At 38.3% G+C, this 21,413-nt stretch overlaps 1 protein-coding gene across 2 annotated transcripts in view; it reads left to right on the top strand.

The window, feature by feature from the left end:
- The window catches only part of LOC131243384 (kinesin-like protein KIN-7D, mitochondrial), a 105,470-nt gene extending 88,292 nt beyond the window's left edge, over positions 1 to 17,178 (top strand). Inside the window, exons 22-25 of one of the 2 annotated variants that reach the window (XM_058242715.1) lie at positions 13,129 to 13,893; positions 16,258 to 16,387; positions 16,471 to 16,562; positions 16,831 to 17,178. In XM_058242715.1, coding sequence (XP_058098698.1) covers positions 13,129 to 13,893; positions 16,258 to 16,387; positions 16,471 to 16,556 — 981 coding nt within the window. In that variant the 3' untranslated portion in view covers positions 16,557 to 16,562; positions 16,831 to 17,178. Of the gene's footprint in view, positions 1 to 13,128; positions 13,894 to 16,257; positions 16,388 to 16,470 lie in introns of both variants that reach the window. The other variant, XM_058242714.1, reaches the window with a different exon arrangement.
- The last annotated feature ends 4,235 nt before the right edge of the window (positions 17,179 to 21,413 follow it).

Below are 21,413 nucleotides of genomic sequence, written 5' to 3'. Positions count from 1 at the left end.
GGCTAGATAGTCCTCTGGACAGTCGCCGAAAGATAGCCCTAACAGTCTTCCCACGTGTCCCATAGCATCGCCAATCCATCTCTTCCTCTGGATTTTCTTGCTCAATAAGGCCCTCTGCTCTTCCTCAAGCAGTCTAACTTCAGGATTGCCTTTTTTGATCTGAATGGGCTCCGCGAGGATAACCTCTGTCCCTGATGCATCTTGGAACAGTGACAGAAGGTTAGGCTCTACTATGTCAAGAGTTTGAGAAAAGCTATCGGATTTGGGGGACAACGGTGTAGAAGGGGATTGCATGTAGGAGGACGAGTCCTCTTCCACCATCAGAGCCTCAGAAGGCACGTCGTAGGGGATTAGTTGCAGCTGTAGACGCATTTCTTCCGGCGAGAGGGATCCCTTATCACTATCACTGCTCCGAAGGCCCGCGTCCGGATCTGGAAGTACTGTTGTCGACTGGATCTGAGAGCTGGAGTCGCAAGTGCTAAGGAGATTTCGATGGGGAACAGGTGTGCGGTTGAGATCAAGATTGGTAGGATAGGAATCAATAGCAGGGGTCGGATCAAATTCCCTAGTAGAGGTGGCACAATCAAGGTGCTGCTCCACTCCTGACTCAGGATCTAAGACAGGTTCGGGGGCTGGAATGGAAGGTGCTTTGGGCCTGAGGCAGAAGGTCGATAGATTGCTGCCGCGTGTATGGTCAAGACCACTCGATCCAGTGGAATTGTCGATCCGAGGGACACTTGTCCTCTTCTCCACGTTCTCGTCTATCTATCCGAGGTCAGCCCTATGTGGCGTTGTCTCCAAACCCTCGAATCGAAAAGAAATCTCCGTATCTCCACGTGTCTTCAGTGAAGCTGGAGAAGTGACTAAGTGAGCGTCTCAAGACAGAGAGGAAGTCCTCACGTTGCCGCGTGGCGAACGTACTGGTCGCCTTGCTGCAGAGCCATTATGAGGGTCACCTGCCTCACGAAAAGCATCCGGTGCTTCGCAGGAGTGCTGAGCGCGTGCACCTTCTTCCTCCTTGTTACGAGCAGAGGTTGATCTCAGCGGCAGCGTGGGAGCCCTGATCCTCCATAAATCCCCCCAACAAGGAAGGGGGGAGTTCGGAGCTTCCTTTTGGATCAGGAGATCGATCGATCTATCATCGACAAGGACAGAGATAGAAGAAGGGAGGGGCGAGCCCTTTCTTTGTAAAACTCGGACCCTTATCACCCCCATCTTCACACCTCTCTTAGTCTTTAAGTCCAACTCCACAAAGGAACCCAGGCAAGATGCAGCAGTAAGGAAGAAATCTTCATTCCAGAGCTCCAGAGGGATTCTCCAGATTAGAATCCACATCTCCTCGTCACAGAACGACGAGAACTCATTCAAGGATAAAACTCCTCTGACCGGTCCGTCCCTATGGATTGCCCCCGCCATGAGAAGAGCCGCCAGATTGACTCCCGGATCTCCTTTTACCCAAACTTCATTATAGCCGATAGGGTGTAAGCTATATGATCCTGCTCGAATATTGGTGCACTCATCGATCCAGTCATGAATCTGCGAGATGGATGCATCTGTAGAAGCCATGATCACCATCGTGTCTTGCAGAGCATTCTTGGCTTTGATAATTTAGTCATGGGTAATGCGGATGGAGGGAGAAAGTTCGTTACTTGAATAAGGTAAGTAAGGCCCCATCCTGGCCTCGTATTAGGCTGGGATGGCGGTTGTCCGGTTGGCCCTAAATCTTGAGGCGACCTAGCCAACGCATCCCGATATGTTTTTGCGCGATGAACTGTAGATACCTTCCTAATGGAAGAACCTCCACTTTTTGGGACTGGTTTGGGAGCAGGAACCATCCTCATTTGTTTTCTCTTAGGCCCGAACCTTACGCGTTGCACAAGGAGTTTGTTTCCTCCGAAGCTTTGTCCATGTAGCATGGAGACTGCTCTAGAAAGCCCATCCTCAGAGCTCATCCTGATGAGAGTGAATCCCTTGTAATGCCCGCTGTTTTTTTTTTTTCCCCTTGGCATTATAACATCCATAATTGCCCCAGCCCTCTCAAAGACTCTTTCGAGATTCATGGGATACCATCCTACTGGATAGCCCTTAACAAAAAGTGTGGGGTATGAGTCGTATTTGTTATTCCGCTTACTCCGATCTCACTGTTTTCTCCTTACCAACATCCAATCGTTTACTTTCTCAAGTTCTTGCGTTGATGCATCTTCCCTTACATTGAGAAAGCTACAATCACCCTCAGAATGGAAGAAATCTCTTGTGCTTGGCGGTCATTTCTCGTTTCTGTCATCATCGCTTTCATTGCCATCTTTGCTGTTTATTGTCACCGCGATCGTCTTCTTCGTCTTCGCCTTTGTCTTCATCGTCTAGCATTGACTTATTGTCACCGGAGTAGCAAGGGATCCATGTTTACCAAACGCCACATGCATTCATTCCACCCCGCATAGAGCGCTTCAAGGTTTCCACTTGTTCTTCTTTTTGTTTTTCTCTTTAATATATATTTTAAAAATATAAATAATTACAACATACCATCAAAATAAATTCATTTTTGTACGTTCATGTTGGCACATATAAGATGTTTGGAAGTGTATGGGAGATACTAGGTTATTTTGGTTGAGAAAGTTGTTCAACAAGATTGTAAGATCGAAGAAATGCTAGATGAATGGAGGACATGTACTGTGGTACCTACTTACAAAGGGGATAACTACACTAACTATTGTGGTATTAAACTTTTGACTCATACTATGAAGCTTTGGAAGAGGGTATTAGAAAATCAGTTATGTTTCATGTCTAGGAGGTCAACCATTGAGGTTATTTTCCTACTTAGACAAATTGATAGAGAAATATATGGAGAGGGGCAAGGTATTAAAAAATGGTTACATAACGGGAACAGTTCATTATGGGCCTGATACTTGTTTTCTTAAAAATAAAAGAAGAGAAAAAGAAGTAAAGAATAGAAAAATAGAATGTCGTTACGGCCCATACCATTCCTCTTCTTTGTAGGGTTGGTCCATGTGATGGTTTTTTAACCTTTAGGTCAAAGGTTCAAGGAGTTGTGCCATCATCTTCAAAGAGCCACTTGTACTAGTATTGAATACTTTGGAGTGGAGAGAGGATCTCCACATGGTCTTTATTGACTTATAGAAAGCTTATAATAGTGTACCTAGAGAGTTAATCTAGAGGATGTTGAGAAAGAAAGGATTTTCAAGAGGATATAATGACATTATTAAGGATATGTATGAGAAAGCAGTAACAATGTGAGGACCACCAGTGGAGAGACAAGTGAATTCCCATTTATTGCAGGCTTGCTCCTGGAGTTGATATTGAGCCCAAATTTTTTTGCATTGGTTATGAACGAGTTAACGGGGCATTTGTAGGAAGACATCCTATGGTGTATGTTGTTTCCAAATGACATAGTTTTGATTGACAAGATGTAAATACAAAGCTAGATTAACAGATTTAAAATTATTCGGACTAAAATGGAGTACGAAGTCAAGGTATTAATGGTGGCTTTAACCGTCACCCCCATTACCGATACGGGTATCGGCTGTAATGGCCGATATGGGGGTGTAACGACCCTCATAGTGGTTGGATTTTATTTATTTATTTTGCCAAAAAAAATTGAAAAAATATTTAGAAAATCTAGAATAATGTAAATATTTCAAATATGTGTGCATTTTTTTTTTTTTTAAACATTTATGATAGAGTAGCAGTCTACTCTTTGGTAAGAGTGTTATACTTGGTTGTTTGGTGAATTTATGAACATGGTTGTGTCTCGAATATTTACACATCACAATCAATCACTAGAATTAGAAATAAAAAAGCATAAATACCATTTTTTTTCGATTTTTTTTTAAAATGCCCATCGGAGCTTCTATTCACCCAAATCGCTTCAATTTACGGTTTTATTCCTAAAAACTATATTAAGAGTGGTCAAATCTGCTGTAGAATAATTTAGGAAAATTTTTAAATGAGAAAAGTGAAAAAAATGAGGAGGAAAATGGATTTAAATAGAAAAAAGTGGCCATTTTTAGATCTTTATGGGAATAACGGTCATTATGCCCTATAACGGCTGTTACGACACCTATAATGGGCGATATGGTCCCAAAAAACCATCCTTTTTCACCACAAATCGTGTAACGGTCACGACCGTTACTATACATATCGGCCTTTATGACTGTATCGTAATGAATATGTAACGCCTTGTATGGAGTGCAATTTTACTAACAGTAGAGTGGAAATGAGGAATTAGTTATGATTAGTGTTTCAAATAGCTACACTATGTAGCGTGTATCTGATGCTAAGTAGCGTAGCTTAGCCTTAACGCTATGTAGCTCATGAAGATAGCTTCAGTCATGTGTAGCCTATGCTAGAAGATAATTTGCATATGCTACTTTCTACACGCTAGGTAGCTCACATTACAAGTTAACTTTCAGTACAATATTAAAATCAATAATGTTTTCAATGATTTGTTACATTTTTCTATTTTCAATAAAAATTAGATAATCTTTTCAATACCTCGACTTTTGGCCGATATCAATCTAGCTCTTCTTGGTAAGTTGGTTTGGAGATTCGGTTGTAAAGCAGGAAAGCTTTGGAGGGAGATTGTAGCTCACAAGTATGGCACACAGGTGGGTGAACCTTATATAAAGCCTCTTGCATGTGGAAGACAATTGTAGCAACATATCATTTGGTGCTCAAAGGGATTGTTTTTGTGCTTGGTAATGGTCAACGCATTCGGTTTCGGGTGGATATTGGGTGTGGTGACAGGGCACTCCAAGATCATTTTCCTAGAGTGGCCTCTCTTGCTCCTAACTTGTTCATTTCAGTGGTAGATTGTTTCCCTTTTGGGGAGGAGTTGCGGTTTGGAGCCGCCTTGCCCCTTGCTGAAGAATGCCCCGTGTTGAAGAAATATGATGGATGAAGAGATTGTTGAGTTTGTTGGTTTGTTGTAAGGCATGCCCTTCTCCTCATGAAGGGGATTTGATGGTTTGGGCAACGCATAGCTTGAGAAGGTTCTCATATGTTCACTCTTTAGCTTCCGCCTCATTCTTCTGATTCTCCTCGTATGTTCTACCAATGGTTTCACAATTCTAAAATCAATTCAGATTACAAAATTCCAAAGCACATTAATGATGAGCACTACTTCCACATAAACTCTAGTACTTGGTAAACATCATAATCAAGTTCAGAGCACTAGTCCTATAATTAGAAAAATTCTAAACATTGATTTCCATAGGTGCATAGTGAAATCTAGACTTAACACAACCAAAGGTTTAGCTATCTACTTTCATGATAACATTGATAATCAAAAGAGTACTTAAGATACCTAAAGCCTAAACCAAAATTTGCCTTATAGTTTAACACTATTCTTCCAGCTTTTGATTTTTCTATCGATGGCTTTTACACTATTTTTCAAGCTTTTTTTTTTTTTTTCACAACGGTCCTTTCATGAACAATTTCCAATAGGTAGCCCTTTTCAACGACAACTGTTTTTTAGTTGGGTATTACTTTTTTTTGTCCAATTCTTTTCATTGAACATGATGGACAAATTCCCTAGGCTTGGTTTCTATCATTCTCAATAATCATCAAATTAATAGTTCAATGTCAAACTTAAGACTTTAGAGATGTAAGCTAGATGTGACATGTGAATTACACGGCTTAATTAACGTTTAAAGTTTTTTTAACTGGGTATTACCTTTTTTAGTCTAATTCTTTTCATTGAACATGATGGATAAATTCCCTAAGCTTGGTTTTTATCATTCTCAATAATCATCCAATTAACAGTTCAATATCAAACTTAAGACTTTAGAGATGTAAGTTAGATGTGACATGTGAATTACATGGCTTAATCCATGTTTAAACTTTCAAATCAAAGATTAAAAACTTCTAACTCAACTTTGAAATCTATCAAAAAACTAGAATCTAGGCTTAAAAAATCCTCAACATTAAGTATATTATCATTTTAATAGCTGGATTATCTTTAAATTTACTTAAATTCATGGGAAAATTCCAAAAATTTTGAAATTTTTTTAGCTCAAATATAAAAAATCAGCACAAATCCTAAGAATTAAAGGAAACCTATCCCACAACCTAAATTCTACATTGTCCTCAATGTATAAAAATATGCAATAGGAGCATCGCGAGAACAATTAAAATAATGAGTAGATGAAAAGTAGCTAAAATGCGACAACATATAAGTACTAATATGAATTTCCAATCAATTGGTGTTTCAACAACTAAACTAAACTAATCCTAAGAAAGCAATAAACTCCTAATTCTTAACTATCAATCATCCAAAGACATAGGTTCTTCCTCTGTCAAGTATCTCGATAAATTTCTCAATAGGCTTTTCAACAAGATCATCTACAAACCTACTTTATAGTAAGTTTGGATGTCTTGAAACATGATCGTCTAGAGAAATCTGTGCACCTCATTAAAAATTTTCTTTTTATTGTCGTGAGGTGTCCAAAAAATATATGATTCACCTGTGGCAGAAAAATTTTCAATATTAGTGGACCATGGTGAACAAGAGACTACAAATAGTTGAATAATAGAAACATTCTCCTCAGGCAGTGTAGTCTTAGCAAAATCTGAAGTTTCAAACTTCGGTTTAGATTCCTGTTTCTCCACCTTTAATGATAAACATTCAGAATTGGTGTAAGGGGGCTTTTCAGAACAATCTTCTTCCCGGTTAGTGTCAGGTACTGGGGAACAATCCCGCAAGGCATTCACTATGTCTCTAATAATAGAAACGTCTGAATTTGCAAAGTGTGCCAAACATACTTCTAGAGGTTTGGGAAATTTAGTCAGTAGAGGCTCATCATCTTCAAATGTATCAATCAAATTCACCTTATGCATCACATCCTCATCCTCTTGCGGCTTGTGCAAATTAATCATGTTTAGCTTTAAGGTTATATTCCCAAAGGATATTTTCATGATTTCATTCCGACAATTGATTATAGCATTAGCAGTTACTAGGAATAGTTGGCCCAGAATGACATGGATTTGAGTGTTCGCTTTTATAATTGGGTGTGTATCCAAGACGATAAAGTCTACTAGGTAGTAGAACCTGTCAACTTGGACCAACACATCTTCACCCACCCTTGGTATTTTAGTTGAGCAGTCAACTTATTGTAACATTGTATTGGTGGGTTTCAACTCACAAGGGCTCAATTGCTCGTAAGATGGAAACTGTCTAATTGCATCCAACAAGGGGATGCTGATCTTGACTAGTTGGAAAACCTCTAAAATATCCTAATTTTCACTTGGCCGTTTTGATGGGAAATGGGGCTGCTGACTTGTATTCATGCACCAGATCTTTTGTCATGTGGAGCATTGCTAGATTCACCATTATCCTTCACATCTCCGGATTCCTTAGGTTTCTCAACCTTCTTATGAATTTCCTTGTTAATCTCTTTGCCACTTCTTAGGGTGGTGATGGATTTAACATTTTTTTACATGTTTGGCTAAAGAATTGGGCTCATTTATTTTAAATTATCCCTTGGGGTTAGGCTGAGGTTGGGTCGAAAAGAAACCTTTCTCCTTAACACTCAGATGTGTCTCAATTCTTCCAACCAAAGTTTTAAGTTCATTTATGGCATGCATTTTCCCTTGCATGAATGCATTCAACGCATCCCCGAGGGTTCTCTTTGGTGGGGGTCCAGTAGATGGTCCTTGTGAAGTATTGGGTGCAACTGAAATTCGGATGATTTCGCTGATTGTGAGTGGATGTGTTAGAATTTGGTGCACTGAAGGGGCGCTAATATGTGTTCATAGCATTCACTTGAGTGTGCAACACCTCCTTAAAAGCGGGGATTGTAGGACAATCCTTAGGTGAGCATCGCTTTCGCAAATACCACATACAGTTTCAAAGACTTCAATGGGTAGGGTCGCTTCCTTCCTAAGTTCTAAGGCTTCAATCTTCCTTGTGAGATCCACGAACCTTGTACTAACATTGTCCTTATCTTTGAGCACATGTATTCCCTTCTCCTTTGGCATTGCCTTGGGATTACTAGCTTGGTTGGATGTGGCTCATGATTAGGCGTTTTCAGCTAGCATGTCAACTTAATCCTAGGCACCATCTAGATCCTTGCTCATAAATTCGTCGTTACACATCATTTCTATGAATTGGCGTATGTTTGAACTCAGCCCATCATAGAAAGAGCTAATCATTGGCCAAAGTTCTTAGCCATGGTGTGGGCAAGCGAGAAGTCCTTGAACTGTTCCAAACACTGGAAAAAAGTTTCATCTCCTTTTTAGGAGAAGTTTATAATGTCATGCCTGAGAGTGTTGGTTTTGTGAACTGGGAAGAACTTTTTAAGGAACTCTCGGGTCATTTCGGCCTATATGCCAATAGATCTCGACCTTAAGGAGTGAAGCCATGCTCTGGCCTTCTCCTTGAGAGAGAATGGAAATAAGTTTAGTCTAATCTCATTCGTAGGGACATTGTTAAAGTGTATGGTTGTGACAATCTCTTCAAACTCTTTTAGGTCCATGTATGGGCTTTTTGAATCAAGTCCATGGAATTTAGGGAGTAATTGAATCACCCTTGGTTTATAGTCCACGTTTCCTGCATTGGTTGGGAAAATCATGCAAGAATGTGTACTTGTTCTCCCCGGTTGCAAATAATCACGTAAAGTCCAAATTGGTGGAACTTGGTGTACTTCATTCTTGTCACACACCGTCCTAACTAGTGGTGTGTTTTGCACACGATTTTCATTAAAGTATTGTTCAGTTTTGGCCATATTTTTAGATGATGCTTTAGAAGTATTTATGTGTTTTCTAATTCGTCTTTGGATTGCGAGCCCGTTGACCGAACCTCCTTCGCTTAGAAGTCTCAATGTATGATCCGTTACCCACTTGGGCATGAACCACATAAATCCCTAATTCTAACATAACCCTAAGTCCTACAACAATTAAGAAAGCAAGTAGAGGGAGTAAGGAAGGATGTTACCTGTAGGGAAGAATTAGACTTGAAGATCCCACAAATTAAGACAACCCATCGATGTTAATAATGTTAGAAATCTAAAAGAAAAGAAAATAGACCCTAGAAATAAAATTTTAGAAAAAATAAAAAAACCTAATCTAAAATAGAAACCTAGAAAACCTAAACCTAATTGTGTTTGTGTCATTCCCCGGCAACGGTGCCAAAAACTTGATCGAACTCAAGGGTTGACAACCCCAAGTGTAGGGCTGCGAGGTAGTAAAAACTTAGTGTGACCAAGGTCGAATCCTCAGGGAATGGGAAACACAACTTATAACTAAATCTAAAGCTAACGATTTGCCTAAGTTTTTTATCCATCGAGGTAAGGGTTTTAAAACAATAAATAAAAGACTAAGGACTCAAGAATCTACTCATAGCAACCGCAATATCTCATTCACCAATTCAATCTATAACTCAATTAGAATCGAAATCCTATCCAATCCAATCGAAAGATAGTTCTATTAAACTAATCATCAACACTAATAAGAATATAAATTTGATTGAACTATTCTCTCATGAAGCACCCAGATCTCAATCGCAAGGATTTAAAAGCGTCTAAAGCACCCTTAGGCGACAATAGATCAATCAATTATACAGACTAATTCATTCTCTAATTCAGGCTAAACAATTGTTAAATCAAAGCATTCATTTTACACATAGTGTACAATAAATCCTGAAATAAACAACTTATAGACTTTAAAGTAAAATCCAAGCCAATTCAATCTATTACCATCATTCAAACCATTGTTATTGAATCAAATAAACTAAATATCGTAATTGAATTATAAGCTTCATCCCTTAGCCTTAGGTAAGAGATTAGCAGAGCATGGCTAACATCCTAGAACAAAAACAAAAGAAGAACCGAATGATTGAAGAAGAATGACAACTCCTTGGAAGCTAGGCCACCACTAGGTCTTTCTCCCAACCTTAATTCGTACTTAGAATAATATAAAACATCCCTTTAAATAGGAAAAATCCGCATCGACTTCGAACTAACCTCAAATTTGCACACTTTTATTACTCTTTGGTCGCACCAAATGTAGCCTTCAGTTGCACCAAACATAACTTTGGTCGCACCGAATGAGTCTCTCTGTTGTCGCTGAATTTCTTCAACGCACTGTACCCTCCTTTGGTGGCACCGAACATGGCTTCAGTTGAACCTGATTGTCGAGCCAAATTGCATATGAAAATCACAATTTATTGTTGGACTGTTCTAGGCATTTTCGGTCGGACCGAATCAACTGAAAGTGGAACTGAACAGTCTGTTATTTCTGTTATTGAACTATGTGAATTTTCAGTCTTTTTTCATCATTTGCACTTTATTTTCTCAGATCTTTGGCATTCAAATTCTTCAATAATGTCTTCCAAATATCCAATTCTTCATCACTTTTAGATTGATCTCTTTGTGCTTTAATCTATCCTTTTAAGCATGTATCCCTGTAGGTCCAAAATCTCCTTGCATGTAGAAAACACTTATTAATGAATCAATTTAGCACTTAAATGCGAGGAAAGCTAAAGCAATTGAGAAGATAAATATGCAATATTTAGGCGTTTTTAAGTTACAAATTACAATCTTAAAATCTCTTGAAATGAAGTCTTGAAAGTTAGAAGGTCAAACCTTTCTTGAAGTCTTGACTCTTGAATCTTGTAAATGTCTCCACTCTTGATGTCTAATAAAATAAATGAGCAGAAACTAAAAACAAACAGGAAACTAGAAATTACAATGAAACAAAATAAAAGAGAATGCTGGGTGATTTTACTCTTGAGTTTTGGGTGTGCTTGCCACTTGACTCTTTAAGTTAATTAGTTGAGTCTCTTGAGTCTTGATAAATGATGATTCTAATGAAAGAAAAGACCACATAATTTAGAATAGAGATTAGGATAAGAGAATTAGATAATAGACGAGAGAGAGAGAGAGAGAGAGAGAGAGAGAGAGAGAGAGAGAGAGAGAGAGAGAGAGAGAGAGAGAGAGAGTAGGTAGTGTTCTTCTTGTCTTCTTACTTCTCGAAGAATGAAAAAAGTAGGTCATGTAGTGATTCTTCTTCTTGCTTCTTGATCTTGCCTTCAAATGAAATAGTATGAGTAAGGAATAAGACTAAGCGAGATTAAGAAAGAATGGAGGATTTTAGAATGATTTAATGAGAGCAAGAGAGTTTTTATGAGAGCTTTAGTGAAGATATGTTGCAAATGGAGAATGGGGAGTGCCTTTTTATAGGAAAAAGCTCTGGGGGAAAAAAAAAAAAATCTCAAATGGACCATTGGAGCCTATGTGATCACATATGCCATTATGTGAACACATAATCGCAAATGCAATCGCATTATGTGATATGCGATTACATACCATGCGTATGGCATATGTGACCATCGCATATGCCATATGCATTGCATTATGCGATTACATTGGATACAAGCGTGGTGTGCCGTAATGGTCGTTACGGCACCGTGAAGGATATTACATAAAGGTAGCCTTGTAATGGTGGCAACCAGTGCACTCTACAGGGTCATAGTGGCCGTTATGGAAAAAAAAAAGAGACTCGTAATAGCCTGTTATGCCCTTGTAAAGGCTATAATGGTCCTGTATCGGTCCATTACGATGCCGATACAAGTTTCAACAAAAAAAAGGTACTATAACGACTGTTATGGGGGCCATAACGGCCGCTATAGCCCACATCGTAAAGGTAAGGGTGGTGGTCGTTACAACTACTGTTACTGTTGCAGAATACCTTGGATACATGGCTCAAGTGGGCCACAACACATGAAGCAGTTGTGATACTGACGCCTACTGCTGAAACCTTCCTATGGTCCATTGAAATGTTTATTTGCCAACCAACCTATTCGTAAGGTTACATAACTTGGATGAATGGAAAACACAAATATCAGCTTCATCTAAAACTTCTATGGCCCCCAGAAAGTTTTCAATGGTAGGCGTTCAAACCACACTATTTCCAATGGAGTGGTCCACTTGATCTTTGTTTGTGCTTCATTTTTGGGCTCGTGCCCTAAAACGAGCTGGCAAAATGGATGGACGATGTAGATAATACATATACATCATGGTGGGGCGCTTAGAGCATGGGCTGTTAGAATGCAGTGGGTGTCCTTAAATTGGGGCTTCTTGCCATTTAAAAAATATGCTACCCTATATGTATCGATAGGAGATGGTGGTGGTAATAAGACTAGCGATTTAAAATCATAGGCATTGACATGAAAATAGCTCAAAAGCAGGCACTGATTTGTTGATAGCCTAAAAGGTAGGGGGCCGTACAACAATCGTAAAATTTGTCATCATCACAGCGGCATAGCCTCGTGGAGTCCTATTTCTCCAATTATTCTGATCTAAGGCCCTAACCTCAGTGAACCATCTGTCATATCTCTTCTGACCACATCAATCCAATTCCCTTTAGGTCTTCTTCTCATCCTTTTGAAGAACTTCAATTGTAATTGATGTTCCCTCATTGGTACAGATGTCTCCTTCTTTTCACATGACCAAACCAACTCAACCTGCTCTTCATCATTCTCTTATTGGAACTATTTGCAGGCTGCTTTGGATGACTTCAATGCTTCCTACTTATCCATGTTATTTTCATGTCGATTTGATTGCAACACTCAATTGTTGCTCATGTTGCCTTCGAACTGCCTAACACTTGGCTCAATATATCATTGTTGGTCTATGCTATGTTGATACTAGTCAAATTGTATAAGGATCAACTCATGGAACTAGTGACTGTTTCCTAAATGAAGCAAGCTGTTCAAATTTAGTTTTGTTGTAGATTTCGGCAATGGTAGTGGAGGTGATTAGTTGTGCCTCTACGTACATTTTTAGGTCCGCTTTGTTCTTTACATTCTTGTTCTTTGATAGTTGTACACAACATATTTTGGTCTTTTTTTAGCTAACAATTGGAACTAGCATTTTATTTCCTTGCCAGTTAATGTATAGAATATTTGTTCCACTGTACGGTGTTGATCTCCTCCAATCGAATGAATGATTGGAGAACTTTATTACCCATGAATTGTTATTTCTATTGTTAAACTTGGTTTAAAGTATCTTTGTTTCATCAGTCTGTCCTGTTGCGTAGTGCATTCCTATATTTTGATTGTTGTGTTGTGTTTATCTCTGTAAATGATTTATTCTTGTTGATTATTCCCTACAGGAGGTTGAGAATGAGAATCTAAAGCTGGAACATGTTCAGCTTATAGAGGATAACAGTGGACTCCGAGCACAGAATCAGAAGTTGGCTGAAGAAGCGTCTTATGCAAAGGAATTGGCATCTGCTGCTGCTGTTGAACTAAAAAATTTGGCAGGTGAAGTCACCAAGCTTTCCTTGCAGAATGCGAGACAAGCAAAAGAGCTATTGGCTGCTCAGGATATGGCATATTCTAGAGGCCCCCACATGCATATGGGTAGTGGCAATCGGAAGCATTCTGAAAGCAAGATTGATGGTGTTAAACTAGGGAGAAAAGGTCGGCCTCTTAGCAGGGGTGGTGAAACTCCCAGCACAGTTTATGATGATGCTGAGTTCTGGAATCTTGATCCAAATGATATGAAGATGGAGTTACATGCAAGGAAACAGAGAGAAGCTGCTCTGGAGTCTGCTTTAGCTGAGAAAGATCTTGTAGAAGAGGAGTACAGAAAGAAACTTGATGAAGCAAAGAAACGAGAAGCAGCTCTGGAAAATGATTTAGCAGGCATGTGGGTTCTTGTTGCTAAATTGAAGAGAGGAGGCGGAGCTTCTCCTGAGGTGAATGCTGATGAGAGGTCATGTCATGGAATAGACCTTGTAAGAGATCTAAAGGAAAATAACTATGATATCAGAGACGTCCTTACGGATAGACAAGTATCAGATGAATTGACAAAGCCTCTTTGTGACGAACGGAATCAAAATGCTGAGTTGGAACCTCTGGTAGTTCGCTTAAAGGTAAGGATATGTCTCAAATTTTCTAACTTGATGCGTGTACTAGTTTGTAGAGTAGCTTTCTTCTATTTTGCAACTGGCATATCTTTCATTTTCCAATTATTTCACTATATTTGGATTCATTGATTATCTGCAGCCTTTTCTCTCTATTTATATGTTTGTTATACTGATGAGACATTTACTGTTGTGGAATTTATTTTAGTTACTGGTAATAATACACATGCACACACACTTTCACACACTTTCACACGACACACACACACACACACACACACACACTCTTTCTTATTCATGGAATGCATTCAATGAATGTCCTCGATGTTTCATGGGGATCCAGCCGTTGTGATTTTTGTAGTGCGTGTGTGATTTCTATTATCAAGTACATTATGGCTTATTAGTTTCACCATTGAAACCTTTAAACCAGAGCCAGTTTCCCTCCCTCCCTCCCTCCCTCTCTCTCTCTCTCTCTCTCTCTCTCTCTCTCTCTCTGTGCATGCGTGGGTGTGTGCGCACATGCACTGCAAGTACAAGGTCTTATGTTTGCCCTGAAAACTCAACCAACTAAACATATTTAGAAAAGAAAAAGTGAAAATGGAGTAAAGGCTAAACAAGTATTACCTCATACTTGAAAGGCATTAACAAATTGAGGAAACTCTTAGAAAACTCCAGCAAGTAGATAACCTTTATGATCTTTAAAATTTTTGTAGAACAATTCTTCTTTCTCTTACATCCAGTGTTCAAAATATCGGTATCACATTATGTATTGCATCCTTGGGATACAAATATGTATCGATTATCGCATGGGATATATTGTTTATATCGGGCAATTTATCGCTCTTTTTGGGAAACATGGGAAAACATTGGGAAAATGGTTGAATTTTTCAATGAAACTTCGGGGATTGTTTAAAAAAAACCCTTAATACAAACTTTTAAATAATAACATCTCAAAAAAGAAGTGCACATAATAGGTTTTCTTTATATAGGGTCTTAAGATATGCGTTGTGTAACTGAACTAATGCAACTATATGGAAATCGAGTACATAACATTTAGAGTATATATGATGATCATTTCATCAAAGACTCCTAAACACTTTGAAATTAGTCTCAATTGAGGGCTAGTTGAAGGAAAATTTTGAAAAATATTAATATTTTAATTATTTTTTAGTAAATTTTGACTAAAAATGATTTTTATTTTTAAAAAATTGACAAAAGCTTAACAAATCAGTAGATAAACATTCATACATGCTTGATTTCATATTTGGCTTGCAACATTGCAAGCAATTTGAGAGAAATTAGAAAATTTTTCATGTTTTTTCCTATTTCCCCAAATTAGACCACATGCACTCAAATTTTAAAATTAATATCGATTGACAGCTGGTTAAAGGGAAATTTTGAAAAAACATGGTGAACATGAAGAATAAATGGATATTGAAATCAAAGCTCAAACTCCATGATTTTTTCATACAAAACATGAAGAACCAATAGATTTGTAACAATTTGACATTGATTTGATATAATTTAGATCTCAGCAGGTCAGGTTGAGGACAACATTCTTGCCAAAGGATGGTCTAATGCAGCAGAGAATACATATCCAAATACAAATAAATAATAGATTCTTGTGTACTTTATTTTTTCCTAAAAATTTCTGATATTTTCCACATTTTGGTCGTCATCATCATGAAAGCCTTATCCCAACTAATTGGCGTCGGCTACATGAATCCTTTTCTGCCATTCCACTATCAAGGGCTGAGTTTGGAATATTGTTCGTATTCATGTTGGAAGTTATGGCATAAGTTTGATGCCGGCTGCCAACCTGACACAACCTCCTTTATCTAGACTGGGTACCAGCAATGAGAGCATAGAACTGCCATTGTGGCGATGAAATTGACTATTACATAGGTTGATCACAATCAGCACTATCTAATAGTCTATTAAATAGGTTGATTACAGTCAAGCGCTATCTAATAGTCTTATTACAATCAATGAGTTATTTTCCACATTTTTATCAGAAAAAAAGGAAAGGAAAAAAAAAAAGCATTAATACGATCCAATACATAGCATCCAGTATGCCTTGGGACCCTGTTGATACATTCACCGATACTGATATTCGAAAGTTGGAGTTGATTGCTTGAGAATTGGTTGATCAGTTACAGTAGCATTTAATGATTTTTCTGTGGATTTACATTCAATAGTAGAGGGAGGTGAAGCTTTTTGCTCCCTCTGGGTAAATTTGTGCTTGCTGTTCAGTTATCATGGGAGCATCAATCAACCAAATCTTGAAGCTGCAAAAGTTTGAACCAAGTTTGATAATTTGAGCAGGGATTTTTTTCGTTTTCTCCCCTTTTCGCTAAAACTCCATTTATGCAGGCTCAGATGCGTGAGATGAAGGAAAAAGAGCTGGAACCGCTAGGAAATGGGGATGCAAATTCTCATGTCTGTAAAGTGTGCTTTGAAGCACCAACAACAGCAATACTTCTCCCATGCCGGCATTTTTGCTGTAAGACATGTTACATCTTTTCTCACTCTATGATTCACATTACACTCTTTTGAAACTGATAGACGATGATGTTTTCCATGCAGTGTGTAAACCTTGTTCACTTGCTTGCTCTGAATGTCCTATTTGCCGCACAAAGATTGATGATAGGATCATTGCTTTCACTTCCTAATCATGTGTAAGTGAAGGTCGCTAGCTAGCATCATGCAGCCTCCTTAATAAACTGGTGGCTCTAGCCATCATAAAATCCAAACTCGCCTTAAACCGAGTCAACTCAGCTGGGTGGATGTTGTTTCCGGCAAGCCAAAACAAGCGGCAAAAGTTTCGGTCTGGCGAGTCGCCTCCCAAACCGAGTTTTAAATCCTTGCTGGCAGCTATAACATCATTAAAGAATTAGAGCTATTGAAGTGCTCAAGTTTCTAATGCATTTCTTTTATTTGCTTCAGGGGATAATATGGGCGTTCCGATATTTCCTATTTTCCATGTAATTTTAGTGATACCAGTGCAATTCTTTTATTGATTTCATGTACGTAATTGTTGTCTATAATGGATCTCTCAATATCTTTCTCCCTGAAGGGACTGTAAAATAGGAAAACAAGAAGTGAAGTTTCCGATTTGAATTGTGATCCCTGTTCAGAAAAAAAAGAAAAAAAGAAGAAAAGGACGAGAGAAATTTCAGCTCCAAAATGGTGCTTCCTGTTTAAAGTGTACAAGGAAACGTTTTGTATCTCCTCTCCATTGTTGTGTATGTTACAATATCAAGAGAGCTTGAAGTAGGTTGATCATCTATTCAAGTACTTGCTTGCTCCTTTCTACTTCCCTCTTTTAGTTGCAGGTGCATGAATCACCTATTACAGCCATTTCTGCTTTTCCTTCAGTTTTTTTTTTCATATATTTCCAAGGACGAATAGTTGTAAGAATGTCTTTTAGGTTGGGTTAACCTAGAAGCAGTAGTAGGTGATTCAAACATGTTTATTGCAACATATTGCCTATATATCACTTACGGAAAACCTGTCTAGGTTGTGCAAGGAATTTTATCCTTAATATGATAAGAAATGGGTTGTGCGGGGTACATACAATGTTGTGTTAACATAGAAACGTTTGCCTTCTGTTTCTGTGCCATTGCAGTGGAACATCTGGGCTGTGAAAGGGGTGGATCTTACCATGATGGTCACCTGGAGTGAAAATTGGAAGTCCATTCATCAGGTGGGCCTGATCACACAATAGATTCTGGACATTGGCTGTTCGTTGGTTTCAACAGTGTAGCCTGCCTGAAGAACCAACCTGATATTTTATTCAGGTGATCTCTATGTTGTGGCCCACCTTTTGCACGGCTTATATGCTTTACAAGACCGGACGGTGTATGATAATTTCTTAGAAAGAAAGGTCTTTTCATTTGTTCTATTTACATAAGGGTGGGGTTGTCTACCATGCGGTTGTTAGATAAAATTATAGGGGATTCTTACTGTAACATTCCTAAGGAGGGAATCTAGATTTTACCGAATAATGCCTAGAGAAATCGGAGTTACCTGACGGGTGAAATTAATATTTTCTTTAACAGTTGATACAGTTGAGAATTGTGGGTCATCCAATCCATGCAATCTTTCCGCCCTACTGTGATGGTCAGATGAACCAAAAATCTGGCTTATGCAAAAATAATGTGGGCCACACTTGATATATATATATATATATATATAATGTGGCCCACCTTTTGAATGAATTTGCTGGGTTGTTTGATCATCACGGTGGGGTGCATATGTTTGATGGGTTGGATTGAATATACACACCACGGAAATCGCATTTCTTAGCTCCACTTTTTAAAGATAAACTAAACAAGGTATTTTCGTAATGCAAATATGTAATCCCCTCGAGAAGCACCACTGGAGAGTTTCAATCCGAAGACGCGTGACTCGCGTAACTCAGTTAGGGCTGTCAATGGGCTGGGCCTGCTGTAGGTCTCAGCCTGGTTTTGAACTTTTTCGGGCCTGGCCTATTTAAAATTCTGCTTACAGGCCCGAGCCCGTCCCATTGACTTCCCTAGTACCGCCAGTGTACGTCACTTCCTCTAATCTGGGGGGATCGATGCTTACCTACCATGTGTAGGTCGCTTCTTTTAATGTGAGGGAAACCACTTTACGTGGATGAGATGAACCCCATCCCAGTCCACCGGGGACGTGGATTGCCTACCGACGCTGCCAGTAGTGAGGTGGGTACTAGAAAGTGCTCTGTGGGCCCCACTTCCATCTATTTTTCTCCATCATTTTAGGGCATGAGCCCAAAAATGAGTCATATCTCATTTGGACCACACCACGAGAAAACAGTGGTGATTGAACGCACACCATTAAAAACTTCTTTGGGCCACAAAAGTTTTGGAAGAAGCTGATATTTGTGTTTTCCTTTTATCCAGGTCTTGTGACCAAATCAACAGGTTGGATGGCTAATAGACGTTAAGGGGCCCCCACAAAAGTTTTAGATGAGGCTGATATTGGTGTTTTCGCTTCATCAAGGTCCGTGTGACCTAATTTACAGGTTGAATGGCAAATAAGCATTACAGTGGCCCCTAGGAAGTTTTTAATGGTGGATGTTCAATCACCACTGTTTCCTGTGGTATGGTCCACTTGAGATTTGGATCTGCCTCATTTTTGGGCCCATGCCTTAAAATGATATAGAAAAATGGATGAACGGCATGGATAAACATACATCTTGGTGGGGTACACAGCACCGTCCAATAGCTACTGGCTACTGATAGCGTTAGTAGGCAATCCGTGTCCATGCATCAGGTAGACCGTCCAGTATTTGGCAGATCCTGAAAATCAGGCTAATTCAACAGTCATGTGGATGACCTAAGGGACCAATATAAAATTATACCTAAAATCTCTGATTCATGTGGCATGGTCCGCCTGAGTTTCAGATGCAGTGCAAGTTTTTGAAACGGGTGTGTAACACAAATGTATTGTTGACAGTAGATACCGTCACACATCACCTTGTATTGGAATCTTTTGGGCTAACATGAGTTTTGCTCTGATTATTATTATTTTTCTTTATCTTTTAATTAGAAATTGAATTTTAAATTCAATCAATATACGAATGAGAGGGGGAGAGAATTGATGAAATAGATAACCCATGTAGATCCTTTCTACTCTGTAATGGTTAGGCCGACTTCTAGATGTGGACCATCTATCTTCGACTTTATTTAGAGGTTCCAAAAATCATGTAAATCTTGTCAGATCCTACTGGCTGATTTATCCGAGCCGGTTTTTTTTTTTTTTTTTTTAATAAATTTATTTATTTATAAACTTTAAACCTTGGATTTGTGTGATTTTTGGTTAATTCTTTCACCGTGATGAGGCACATAGGATGAATGGGTTAGATGAAATATAAACATCATGGTGGGCCATAGACAAAACTAATGATGAGAGTGGGCATCCTAACCATTAATATAGTGTGGCCTACCTAAGTTATGCACCATCATGATTTTTGTTCCGAGAAGGAACATGAGACAACTTAATTACCTGATGGACCTAGTGGATCTAACGAAAGTTTAACACAGTTCTCGGTTAGCAAATGATCTATCGGGTATGCTAGCATGTTCATCTGAATCTGCGTGGAGGCATTATTTGGTAAAATTTAAATTCTAGGGAGTGCTTCAGTAAAAATCCAATATAATATTATTGCCAAAAAAGAAAAATTAAAGGAACATGGTGCAATAGAGAAGGAGGTAAACAGAAATACAAACAAAACCTAGACCCAAAGGGTTTTTAAGCCATACATCCAAATCAACTAATCAGAGTATTATTCCTGACGGAGAAGACCTGGGCCGAAAGATTTAATAAAATCCATAGGCCATGACTGGAAACCATGATATTTCATGCCAAAACATGGAAAAAACTAAGGGTTTTTTCTTTGATGTATGATTACTGTCGATTGGATAGAAAAGAAAAGTGTAAATTCTACCAAATAGGTATTACACTATCGCATATCTTAGATTTTTTGCATAAGAAACTAGGCGAGCATCATGATAAGAATATGATATTTTCACTTGCTATCTACATAAAAACTCCAAATTAGATTCTTTGTTTCAATATTTTTTTTATGAAAATCATCGTTGCATGATTATTATTTTTTTTGTTTCTTTTCTTTAGGCTTCACATATTCAAACATGACCTTAGGAATCATCTGAGAGCTTGCATTTGGTATTGGAAAATAAATTACAATTACAGTAGAGTCAAGGTGATTTGGATTCTCCAATTATGTTTGACAGCTTGTAATTGGAACACACTTGAATCCAAAATACCAAAATAGAAATGCCTTGAAATTCCAAATGTATTGGAATCTAAATTACAATTACAGTAGAGTCAAGGTGATTTGGCTTGCCCAATTATATTTGACAGCTTGTAATTGGAACACACTTGAATCCAAAATAGAAATGCCTTGAAATTCTGTAGTATATCTACATGAACTTGAATTTGATTACTAAATTAACTCTTGGATATCAAATTAGTGTACATATGTATATTCAACGGAGTGATTGTAATAAGGCCATTGAAATACATACATCGATTAAAAAAAATAAAATGATGAAATTTTGGGCCTTGAGTTGGCCACAAGTATAAGGATCACAAACTTGTGACTTGCGAATGTTTTTTAACTGTCCATTTACATGACCAATGATTGAAAATTTGAATAATTTTACTGATGCAACCGATATTTAGATTAATTTAGAGTATTATTAGTGTGCCATGTGCATGAAAGATTAGTTGCCTAGTGACACATTTGTTGCACATGCGACTCTCCTACTTTAAAAAGAGTCTAAAAAGGTATTTCGCTCTAATTACATTGAAATCATAGTAAAATTATAAGATTTCAAAACACACCAAAGATATCTATTTCATTTACCTTTGATTTCATTTACTTTCAAATCTACATTGCCAAATGATTTGGAATCCAAATACAATCAAATACAACCAAATTGGTGTTGCCAAACGACCCCCTTAGTTTGTAAAGGGTTTATCTCTTTGAGGCAAAATGC

Source organism: Magnolia sinica, chromosome 4 (genome assembly GCF_029962835.1).
Source record: "Magnolia sinica isolate HGM2019 chromosome 4, MsV1, whole genome shotgun sequence".
Taxonomy (NCBI): domain Eukaryota; kingdom Viridiplantae; phylum Streptophyta; class Magnoliopsida; order Magnoliales; family Magnoliaceae; genus Magnolia; species Magnolia sinica.
Note: the sequence above shows the minus strand (reverse complement) of the source record. Positions and strands in the feature narration are given on the sequence as shown.